Source organism: Orbicella franksi, chromosome 10 (genome assembly GCF_964199315.1).
Source record: "Orbicella franksi chromosome 10, jaOrbFran1.1, whole genome shotgun sequence".
Classification (NCBI taxonomy): Eukaryota; Metazoa; Cnidaria; class Anthozoa; order Scleractinia; family Merulinidae; genus Orbicella; species Orbicella franksi.
In genome coordinates, this window is record NC_138154.1 from 25,112,555 (window position 1) to 25,125,512 (window position 12,958).

A 12,958-nucleotide genomic window follows, 5' to 3' on the forward strand; every position below is an offset into this window, starting at 1 on the left:
ATAATACAACTTGGATTTTTGTAATAGAAATCTGAGTTGTTCATTTTGAAATCATACATCTGGGATTTTTGTGTAAACATCTAAGATGTATATTTTAAATCACACAACTAGGATTTTGGTAGTTAGAATCCGAGTTGTTCATTTGAAATTATACAACTTAGATTTTTGCAGTAGAAATCTAAGTTGTACATTTCGAAATCATACGTCTGTGAGTTTTGAGAAAATATCTGAGATGCGTATTTTGAATCACACAACTAAGATTTTTGTGCGTAAAAATCCGAGTTGTGCATTTAAAAATAACAAATTAGAAATTTTGAAACAGAAATCTGTGTTTTATATATATTTTGAAATCATCTTTGTAGTAAAAATACAGATTGCATAATTTTAAATTACACAACTATATATAGGATTTTTTGCGATTAATTTTGTTCCGTGAGGGATATGGAAGACTGATAAATTTTGCAGCAAAACCAGTACAAATTTTGTTCCGCATTTCACAGAGCTGACAATATATCCAAGATAACCTCAGTTTAGACAAAAGTAAAGTTTCACTGGGCCGAAGTGTCCGTTAGGTGCCGGAGCTTATTTTGGTTCGGCCGTATATGTAGCATGGAGCGACAATTTCTCGATTTGTGTCGCGTGACTATCACGTATAGAAATCGAGAGCGACTTATAATCTAGGTGTTTTAGTTTGAATTTACTAGTAGTTCAAAACTTTATCTAAACCCACTTCGCAGACACTTCGAAAACGCAAAGAAGCGGCCGAAAGTTTATTAACAAGCGCACACATGTACAGCCGTAATACTCACTATGTACAACAGAATAAATAGTGAGTAGCTTAGCCAGTCACAGAACGGCTGGTGATAGAACGCTAGTTAGATTTATACTAATTAATCCTCTGTATGGCTAGTCTATCGCAGTTTTACACCCCAGCATCACTGCATTACATTCCCCACAACCCAATTATACACCTGGATAGAGAAAGCAGTGACTCCGGTTAGAGCTCAAACTCCAGGCCACCATTCGATCTGGCGTTCAGTGAACCAACTTTTGAGCCACAGCGCCTACTCTAAGGCTTAGAGACTGTGTCATTATCTGTAGTTAAGTTTTATGTGATTGTTGGGGCGGTTACTTCCGACATCTAAGTATTATTGTACTCTACCTTGCTCGCAAGTCGATCCTTTGAAACCAGGGACACACTCACACTCTGTAGTTCCATTGTTATTCACTATGCACATGCCATTGTTAAGACAAACCAGAGAACTACAAGGATCTGTGATCAAGACAAAGGAATTAACTGTTGCAAATTTTAACCGCACCTGTGTGACTTGTTTTACATACCGTGAATTTTTATATATTTTCTTTTTAGAACCACATTTATGTCACAATGGCTTCCCGCTAGCTACCACGTGACTCGAGCTTAAAATTAATCTGAAACTTAAGATACACACAATAAATAAATTTAACTAAACTTCATGCGGATTGCTATATTTTAAGGGTGAATCTTACAGGCGTTACGAATAGTAATGCTTAATAAATGCTATTAAACTGGATTTCGAGCTTACAGTAAGGTAGCCGTTGTTTTAGATTGCTAGTAATGTTATGCCGTTGTTTCATATTTCCTACTGAAGATATCTAATCACTTGGAAATGCAAATTCTATAGGATAACATTCCGAGCGATTACGTACCAGAAACAACTGCAGAAGACAGAAGTACTGATTCCGATGGGGTTGAATGAATAGGGACTGATGATTCTATCAAAGAAAAATAAAAATTATGTTGGATCAGTTGTAGCTCGCAAACAGATGATGATGAGCGAAGCTGAAAATTGAGACATGCTCATAAATAACGACCTAAAAGACAAACCTATGACACTGCTGCTTAAACTGTCAGAAACATTACCACTGCTGCTTAAAATTGGAGAGACGCTGACACGGCTTGAAATTGAACTTGTAGACACCCTGACACGGCTGCTTGGACTGTCCAACGCACTCACACTGCTGCTTGAACTTGCCGACACACTGGCACTGCTACTTGAACTGCCTGACAGACTGGCACTGCTGCTAGAACCTAACGATACAGTAACACTTCTGCTTAAATTCTGCAACACACTGGTACTGCTGCTTAAACTTTCGGACTGAGAAACACTAAGGCTGCTGCTGGAACTGTCGGACACACTGGCAACGCTGCTGAAGCTTGACGACACAGTAATACTGCTGCTTGAACTTACAGAATCTGAAATACTAGCGCTGCTGCTGGAAGTGTCCGACACAATGGCACTGCTGCTGGAACTTACGGACTCTGAAACACTAGCGCGGCTGCTGAAACTATCAGACACGCTGGCACTGCTGCTGGAGCTTGGCGACACAGTGCTACTGCTGCTTGAACTTAGGGACTCTGAAACACTAGTGCTGCTGCTGGAACTGTCAGACACACTGGCAATGCTGCTGGAACTGTCAGAAACACTGAGACTGCTGCTCGAACTGTCTGACACGCTGGCACTGCTGCTAAAACTTGGCGCCACAGTAATACTTCGGCGTAAACTCTGCGAGACACTGGTAATGCTGCCTAAACTTATGAACTGCCAAACACTAGGGCTGCTGCTAGAAATCTCGGACACAGTGGCACTGCCGCTGGTGCTTGACAAAACAGTGGTACTGCTGCTTGAACGTACGGACTCCGAAATAATAGCGCTCCTCCTGGAACTCTGAGACACACTGGCAATGATGCTGGAACTGTTAGACACACTGAAACTGCTTCTTAAACTGTCTGACACACTGGCATTGCTGCTAAAACTTGGCGACACAGTAACACTTCTCCGTGCACTCTGCGACACACTAGTACTGCTACTTAAACTTAATAACTGTGAAACACTAGGGCCGTTGCTGGAACTGTCGGACACACTGGCACTGCTGCTGGAGCTTAACGACACAGTGGTACTGCTGCTCAAATTTACGGAATCAGAAATACTAGCGCTGCTGCTGGCACTGTGAGACACGCTGGCAATGCTGCTGGAGCTGTGAGAAACACTGAGTCTGCTGCTTGAACTGTCTGAAACACTGGCAATGCTGCTAGAACTTGGCGTCACAGTAACACTACTCCGTGAACTCTGCAACACGCTAGTACTGCTGCTTAAACTTACGAACTGTGAAACACTAAGGCCGCTGCTGGAACTGTCGGACGCATTGGCACTGCTGCTGGAGCTTGACGACACAGTGGCACTGCTGCTAGAACTTACGAATTCTGAAACACTAGGGCTGCTGCTGGAACTGTCAGACACGCTGGCAATACTGCTGGAACTTGGCGACACAGTGGCACTGCTGCTTGAACTTACGGACTCTAAAATACTAATGCTCCTCCTGGAACTGTCCGAAACACTAGCACTGCTCCTGGAGCTTAACGACACAGTGGAACTGCTGCTTGAACTTACGAAATCTGAAATAAAAGCGCTGCCGGTAGAACTGTCTGACACACTGGCAATGCTTCTGGAACTGTCAGAGACACTGAGACTGCTGCTTGAAGTGTCTGACACACTGGCACTGCTGATAAAACTTGGAGACACCGTAAAACTTCTGCGTGAACTCTGCGACACACTAGTAATGCTTCTTAAACTTAATAACTGTGAAACACTAGGGCCGCTGCTGGAACTGTCGGACACACTGGCACTGCTGCTGGAGCTTGACGACACAGAGGCACGGCTGCTTGAACTTACGGAATCTGAAATAGTAGTGCTGCTGCTTGAACTGTCCAAAACACTGGCACTGCTCCTGGAGCTTGACGACACAGTGGAACTGCTGCTTGAACTTACAAAATCTAAAGTACTAGCGCTGCTGCTAGAACTGTCACACACACTGGCACTGCCGATGGAACTTACGGACTCTGAAACACTAGCACTGCTGCTTGAACTGTCAGACACACTGGCAATGCTGCTGGAACTGTCAGAAACACTGAGACTGCTGCTTGAACCGTCTGACACACTGCCACTGCTGCTAGAACTTGGCGATACACTAACACTTCTGCGTGAACTCTCTGACACACTAGTACTGCTGCTTAAACTTAATAACTGTGTAACACTAAGGCTGCTGCTGGAACTGTCGGACACACTTGCACTGCTACTAAAGCTTGACGACACAGTGGCGCTGCTGTTTGAACTTACGAAATCTGAAATACTAGTGCTGCTGCTGGACCTGTCAGACACAGTGGTACTGCTGCTAAAAGTTACGAATTCTGAAACACTACGGCTGCTGCTGGAACTGTCAGACACATTGGCACTCCTGCTGAAACTTAGCGACACAATGGCACTGCCGCTTGAACTTACGGAATCTGAAATACTAGCGCTGCTGCTGGAACTGTCAGACAGACTGGCACTCCTGCTGGAACTTGTTGACACAGTGGCCCTGCTAATTAAACTTAGGGACTCTGAAACACTAGTACTGCTGCTGGAACTGTCAGACACACTGGCCATGCTGCTGGAACTCTCAGAAACACTGAGTCTCCTGCTTGAACTATCTGACACACTGGCACTGCTGCTAGAACTTGGCGACACAGTAACACTTCTGCTTGAAATCTGCGACAAACTAGTACTGGTGCTAAAACTTAATAACTGTGAAACACTAGTGCCGATGCTGGAACTGTCGGACACACTGGCACTCCTGCTGAAACTTGGCGACACAGTGGCACTCCTGCTTGAACTTACGGAGTCTGAAATACTAGTGCTGCTGCTGGACCTGTCAGAGACAGTGGTGCTGCTGCTAGAACTTACGAATTCTAAAACACTAGGGCTGCTGCTGGAACTGTCAGACACATTGGCACTCCTGCCGAAACTTGCCGACACAATGGCACTTCTGCTTGAACTTACGGAATCTGAAATGCTAGCGCTGCTGCTGGAACTGTCAGACAGACTGGCACTCCTGCTGGAACTTGTTGACACAGTGGCACTGCTACTTAAACTTAGGGACTCTGAAACACTAGTAGTTCTGCTGGAACTGTCAGACACACTGGCAATGCTGCTGGAACTCTCAGAGACACTGAGTCTGCTGCTTGAACTGTCTGACACACTGGCACTGCTGCTAGAACTTGGTAAATCAGTGACACTTCTGCTTGAAATCTGCGACAAACTAGTACTGGTGCTAAAACTTAATAACTGTGAAACACTAGTACCGCTGCTGGAACTGTCAGACACACTGGCACTCCTGCTGGAACTTAGCGACACAGTGGCACTGCTGCTTGAACTTACGGACTCTAAAATACTAATGCTACTGCTGGAACTGACCGAAACACTGGCACTGCTCCTGGAGCTTGACGACACAATGGAACCGCTGCTTGAACTTACAGAATCTGAAATACTAGGGCTGCTGCTGAAACTGTCAGACACACTGGCACTGCTGCTGGAACTTACAGACTCTGAAACACCAGCGCTGCTACTGGAACTGTCAGACACACTGGCAATGATGCTGGAACTGTCAGAGAAACTGAGACTGCTGCTTAAGGTGTCTGACACACTGGCACTGCTGCTAGAACTTGGCGACACAGTAACACTTCTGCGTGCTCTCTGCGACACACTACTAGTGCTGCTTAAACTTAATAACAGTGAAACACTAGTGCCGCTGCTGGAACTGTCGGAGACACTGGCACTGCTGCTGGAGCTTGACGACACAGTGGTACTGCTGCTAAAACTTACAAAATCTGAAATGCTAGTGCTGCTGCTGGGACCGTCCAAAACACTGGCACTGCTCCTGGAGCTTGACGACACAATGGTACTGCTGCTTGAAATTATGGAATCTGAAATACTAGCGCTGCTGCTGGAACTGTCAGACACACTGGCACTGCTGCTGGAACTTACGGACACTGAAACACTAACGCTGCTGCTGGAACTGTCAGACACACTGGCAATGCTGCTGGATCTGTCAGAGACACTTGGACTGCTGCTCGAACTGTCTGACACGCTGGCGCTGCTGGTAGAACTTGGCGACACAGTAACAATGCTGCGGGAACTCTGCGACACAGTAGTACTTCTGCTTAAACTTAATAACTGTGAAACACTAGTGCCGCTGCTGGAACTGTCGGACACACTGGCACTGCTGCTGGAGCTTGACGACACAATGGTACTGCTGCTTGAAATTATGGAATCTGAAATACTAGCGATGGTGCTGGAACTGTCAGACACACTGGCACTTCTCGTGGAACTTGGCGACGCATTGGCACTGTTGTTTGAACTTAGAGACCCTGAAACACTAGTGCTGCTGCTGGAACTGTCAGAAACACTGGCACTGCTGCTGGAACTTACTGACTCTGAAACACTAGCGCTGCTGCTGGAACTGTCAGACACACTGGCAATGCTGCTGGAACTTACGAAATCTGAAATAAAAGCGCTGCCGGTAGAACTGTCTGACACACTGGCAATGCTTCTGGAACTGTCAGAGACAGTGAGACTGCTGCTCGAACTGTCTGACACACTGGCACTGCTGCTAAAACTTGGCGACACAGTAACACTTCTGCGTGAACTCTGCGACACACTAGTACTGCTGCTTAAACTTGATAACTGTGAAACACTAGGGCCGCTGCTGGAACTGTCGGACACACTTGCACTGCTACTGGAGCTTGAAGACACAGTGGTACTGCTGCTTGAACTTACGGAATCTGAAATACTAGTGCTGCTGCTGGACCTGTCAGACACAGTGGTACTGCTGCTAGAACTGACGAATTCTGAAACACTACGGCTGCTGCTTGAACTGTGAGACACACTGGTACTCCTGCGGAAAGTTGGCGACACAGTGGCACTGCTGCTTGAACTTAGGGTCTCTGAAAAACTAGTCCTGCTGCTGGAACTGTCGGGCACAGTGGCACTGCTGCTGGAACTTACTGACTCTGAAACACTAGCGTTGCTGCTGGAACTGTCAGACACACTGGCAATGCTGCTGGAACTTTCAGAGACACTGAGACTGCTGCTTGAAATGTCTGACACACTGGCACTAGTGCTGCTAGAACTTGGCGACGCAGTAACATTTCTTCGTGAACTCTGCGACACACTAGTACTGCTGCTTAAACCTAATAACTGTGACACACTAGGGCCGCTGCTGGAACTGTCGGACACACTGGCACTGCTGCTGGAGCTTGACGACACAATGGTACTGCTGCTTGAAATTATGGAATCTGAAATACTAGCGATGGTGCTGGAACTGTCAGACACACTGGCACTGCTGCTGAAGCTTGACGACACAGTGCTACTCCTACTTGAATTTACGGAATCTGAAATACTAGCGCTGCTGCTGGAACTATCAGACACAGTGGCACTGCTGCTGGAACTTACTGACTCTGAAACACTAGCGCTGCTGCCGGAACTGTCAGACAGACTGGCAATGCCGCTGGAACTGTCAGAGACACTGAGACTGCTGCTTGAACTGTCTGACACACTGGCACTGCTGCTAGAACTTGGCGTCACAGTAACACTTCTGCGTGAACTCCGCGACACACTAGTACTGCTGCTTAAACTTAATAACTGTGACACACTAGGGCCGCTGCTGGAATTTTCGGACTCACTGGCACTACTGCTGGAACTGTCAAACACAATGGCAATGCTGCTAGAACTGTTAGAGACATTGAGTCTGCTGCTTGAACTCTCTGAGACACTGGCACTGCTGCTAGAACTTGGCGTCACATTTACACTAGTGCGTGAACTCTGCGACACACTGGTACTGCTGCTTAAACTTACGAACTGTGAAACACTATGGCTGCGACTGGAACTGTCGGGTGCACTGGCACTGCTGCTGGAGCTTGACGACACAGTGGTACTGCTGCTTGAACTTATGGAATCTGAAATACGAGCGCTGATGCTGGAACTTTCAGACACAGTGGCACTGCTGCTGGAGCTTACGAATTCTGAAACACTAGGGCTGCTGCTGGAACTGTCGGACACACTGGCACTGCTGCTGGAGCTTGACGACACAGTGGCACTGCTGCTGGAACTTACGGACTCTGAAACACTAGCGCTGCTGCTGGAACTGTCAGACAGACTGGCAATGCTGCTGGAACTGTCAGACACACTGAGACTGCTGCTTGAGCTGTCTAACACACTGGCACTGCTGCTAAAATTTGGCGACACAGTAACACTTTTGCGTGAGCTCTGCGACACACTAGTACTGGTGCTAAAACTTAATAACTGTGAAACACTAGCGCCGCTGCTGGAACTTTCGGACACACTGGCACTGCTGCTGGAGCTTGACGACACAGTGCTACTGCTGCTTGAACTTACGGAATCGGAAATACTAGCGCTGCTGCTGGAACTGTCAGACACACTGGCAATGCTGTTGGAACTGTCAGAGACACTGAGACTGCTGCTTGAAGTGTCTGACACACTGGCAATGCTGCTGGAACTGTCAGTCAGACTGGCACTTCTGTTGGAGCTAAGCGACATAGTGGCACTGCTGCTTGAACTATCCGACACGGTGTCACTGCTTCGTGAACCGTTTGACACACTGACACTGCTGCTTGATCTTTGAGACACACTTGCACGTCTGCTTGAACTGCCAGACATGCTAGCACTGCTGCTTAAACTTGGAGACACACTGAAACTGCTGCTTGATTTTGAAGCTAGTCCGGCAATGGTTTTTTGGTTTGGAGTGACACTGACATGGCTGCATGAGGTTGTTTGACCTGGAAAAGTGCAATACTTTATAAGGAGAATGCTAAACATGTATTTTTGTGACAACTATTTTGCTACCTGTAGGTGGCGCTCAAAATGCCTGGCAGTCCACAGATTTCCCTGAGATCTTCCTTGACATCGACATTGTTGCACTGAAATATTCCCTTTATTTCATACCAGTAATAAAGTGACTGAAATATGGCTATCGGCTTGATATAGGTTTACGGCAGGCCCCGGTAGTGGAAGAGCCTTATGACTTAGAAGACCTGTCTCAGAGGTCTTTTCAATGCTCGTGCTACTCTCTACATTAAGACAAAACAAGATGTTCATTTCTCTGAGCGATAGGGAAGAAAATTAAATTAAACCTTGTTTGTATAAGGTAACCACAAGATTTCGAGTGCAATTTGGAATAAATAAGCACGAGTACATTTCTAAAAGACTAACAAAATTGCACTCTTTTTTAGTCAAACAGAATCGAGTAAATTTTTCAAATATATTATTAGCAGATTAATTGTCTTATTTGTAATCGATTTGTTGTCGTTTCGTTTGAATAGAATCTATCTTTTTGTCGAGGGTCGAGGGTCGAGGGTCGAGGGTCGAGGGTCGAGGGTCGAGGGTTGAGGGTCGAGGGTCGAGGGTCGAGGGTCGAGGGTTTTTTTTTCAAATTTCACAAATCGTAGGAGTTGTTAAACCCATTTTACGTGACCATTCAGTACATTGACGTGTATTTGCTTTCACAGCATTAAAGCTAATTTGGTAAAATGTTGGCGTGACTTTCTGTCACAAGACCAGTCGAACTTGCCGTATAGCGTATATACTTGCTATAACAAAACGAAGAGCCCGGTGGAGGAAACGTTTAAAAAAAGGTCTTACCGTCGCTTGCATTTTTTGTCGCGTGACAAAAACATGTTCTGCCGGCTAATCAAAATTCAAAGTTTTGACAATCAAACTTTAGAGTTTATCCGCCCACTTGGGACCGTTGTGGCGCTACTCCGCAAACACCTGAAGGGAAGCAAAGTCAGCAACGCGTACGGGCATTTGGTCTTTTGCAGTTTTGAAAATCAGAATGAATGATAGCAAATCAATAGAGGAATTTCTGTCGGATATTGACTGTGATCTTTTACAATATGCAGGGGAATTAAGGAAGAAAGGGTTCACCTCAACATTGTCTGCGCGATATCTGGCTGAAGAAGATCTTGATTTTCTCCCTGAAGGCCACAAAAGACTAGTCTTGAACATGATTGCTCGGCTAACAACACCTGAGAGAGTAAAAAGCGGCTTGAAGCGTCAAACAACGTCAACACAGCAGTTACAAAGCCCTGAATCAAATTTGAAATCTCCCGCACGAACAAAGGTCTCTAAGTCGGGTTCAAACGATGATGCGGACGAGTATCGAGTACCAAAAACGAGCGACGTTTCTCTTTCGACAAGCAGGCGTCAGTTACTTAGCCCATGTGGAAGGTTGATTGAGGAAAAGAGGCAAGAATTAAAATTTAAACTTGAGAAAGCAAGCGCTAAAAGAAAGGAACTTGAAAAATCCTCTGCCAAAATAAGGGACGCAGCTTCCGTGCTTGGAAATACCGGTCAACGCTATGTAATTGTCATGTAAGAAATTACACAGTTCGCACCTGCCGAAAGGGAAAATCTGAGTCAGTGTTTTTCGGTGGAGAGTTAAGTAGGCATCCAGATGAAAAACATTTTTGACCGCTTTGCCTACCCACCGAGATGGCGTCGAAAGCCGTGATGTGTAGTCTATTTAAGCTCTCAAATCTCACAGATATTTCCATCGCGACCCATCGCAAAGCCCAGCAAGTTCACCGAAGGAGAGTATTAATTTAGATCGCAAATCTCAGATATTTTTTAACAATGAATTTACCGAAAGAGGAAAATAGCCGTGAATTTGCTTCAGAAGTTCCCATCGCCTTCAGATTTCACCTACAACACAGGCAGACCACTCTATGTGTTCGTGGTTAATAAATATGAAACGAAGAGGGTTATGAATAAAGCTCTGAAAATTGCATATCTAAATTACGTCTCGGTCTGAGTATCTCAATAAAGTTAAATGAAACGTTAATCGAAGCGTCTTTTTACGAAATTACTTTTGGCCGGAGATCGTTAATACAAGACGCTTCAGACGGACCAGGAGGACGAAAAAACACCACACGAGTCGATTAACGTTTCACTTAACTTTACTGGGATATTCAGACCGAGATGCAATTTAGATATGCAATTTTCAGAGCTTTATTCAGAACTCTCATAGATTCTCTTCGTTTCATATTTATTAACCACGAACACATAGAGTGGTCTGCCTGTGCCTACAGTTCATGTTTGATATAGATGACAAACGAATATTTCTCAATCACGGCCCGTCAATAATGTAGGGTGCGTGACATGTTATGTTGAGCGTGTGACTATGAGCTCACGTACCGCAATGTATGCTGGGATTTGGTTTTGCTGAGTGAAAACATGTGCTCGGAGATTATACCAAAAGTACGGAGTTTGTGCTTTAATAAAACGTTGCTTTCGTCTGAGTCGAGCGTGTAACATTGGCGACCCTGCCAGGACTGGACCAAAGAAGCTTTTCGTCGACGAAGAGCCGCTGGGAATTGCAAAGGACAAGTGGTTTTGGCACGTTTGGTTGATTTGTCGAGAGCGAGTTGGTTGTGGTCGAGTCGACTGCGGACTAATTGCGACGGGAAACGTCACATTTCTATTGTGGACGGCTGATCGTACTATTGGTGAGTACGAAAGGTTTATTTGTTTGCAGTATGGCGGATACCGAGAGTCTGCAGATCGAAATTCAGGCCGCGTTGTGTACCTTGAGCGAGGAAAGGCTTAAAGAAGTTTGTAGTGGGCTGAAAATTATTTTGCCGCCTGAGAGCAAGGTAAGGTTGGTCTTTATCCGAGCCCTAAATAAATATTTCGAAACGGAGGAACTAGATTATGAAAAGTTAAAAGGGTTATCGTCATCTCTAAGCATGCAGGGACAAGAGACTGCACCGAAAGAGCAAACGGAACCACTGGAGGCCCCTGATAACAATAAGGCGAGCGTCAAAGCAGAACAGAAACCCGCAGTATCAATCTCAAAATTCAAACGTGACTTCAAGATTTCGGGCCAGACTGGCGACGTGTCGCGGAAGGATCGGTTGAGTTTTTCCTCGCTAGTACATCAAATTGAAAATGGTTTAAAGAATGATTATACAGAGGATGAAATAAAAGAAGCTGTAATAAAAGCAATAAATCCGGCGTTAAGCCTAAGAAGTTATTTGGAGGGTAAGGCGGATTTAACCTGGCCAAATTGAGGAGAATTATGCGTTCTCATTATCAGGAGAGAACGGCAACCGAACTATACCATCAGTTGAGCTCAACTGTCCAGCAGCCAAAGGAAAAACCCCAAGAGTTCTTGATCCGTCTTCTCGATTTGAAACAAAAGATCTTGTTTGCATCCCAAGAAACTGATTCGGAACTGAAATATGATCCTACTTTAGTACATGGCATGTTTGTCCATAGCTTTTCCCTTGGCCTGCAAAATGAGAATATCAAGATCGAAATGAAGCCTTACCTGGAGAAGAAAACCATGAGCGATGAAGAGCTATTCGAGAAACTAAATGTGTGTGTCAGTAACGAGATGGAGCGATCACAGAAATTTGGTTCACAGCTAGCACCCAAGGTGAATGCTGCTCAAGAAGGAGGGGACAAGCAGGCAAAAAAGAATACTGAGGTGGAGCAAGCCCTTATGAAAGAACTAAGGGAGCTTAAGGCAGAAGTAGCTGCAGTCAAAGAGAGAGTTCGGGCCACGCCCCAAGCTCAAAATCCCCCCACACAACAGCCTATGAGACAACCTCCACAGTGTAAGACCTGCCAACAAAGCGGGAATGGATGGCTTTGCAACCATTGCTTCAGGTGTGGGGCTAGTGGAAATTATGTGCGCGAGTGTACTGCCCAGTTTAGCCGACGCTCTCCTGCAGAATTTCAGGGAAACGGTCGGAGGTCACGCCCATGGGACAGGGTGTGACCGGGCCGGAAAATCAGTCCCGTTGCGTTCAGTGTGGAAAACAAGGAACAGACCATGTACCGCTTAACCGCTGCGGAGCTTGTAAGACCAGTAGATATTGTTCAAAGGGATGTCAACTAAAACACAGAACTGTGCACAAACCAGTTTGCATGGCTATATAGGAACTTGAGAAGCGGAAAATAGCTAAAGATGCTGATGATGATTTGAACACGACGTTCCCCTGCCACTTAACACCAAGACAGCAGGCCGGGCTGACAAAACTGGTAGGGCGGAGGTGCGTGGTAAAATGCCTAATTCAGGG

General features: G+C 45.7%; 1 protein-coding gene across 1 annotated transcript in view; it reads right to left on the reverse strand.

Moving 5' to 3' along the window:
* Positions 1–417: 417 nt before the first annotated feature.
* The window catches only part of LOC145500930 (uncharacterized), a 20,944-nt gene continuing 8,403 nt past the window's right edge, over positions 418–12,958 (reverse strand). The window contains exons 2-4 of the mRNA XM_081480484.1: positions 1,868–8,653; positions 1,690–1,755; positions 418–1,273 (exon numbers count right to left, since the gene is read on the reverse strand). Coding sequence (XP_081336610.1) covers positions 1,149–1,273; positions 1,690–1,755; positions 1,868–8,653 — 6,977 coding nt within the window. The 3' untranslated portion in view covers positions 418–1,148. The remainder of the gene's footprint in view (positions 1,274–1,689; positions 1,756–1,867; positions 8,654–12,958) is intronic.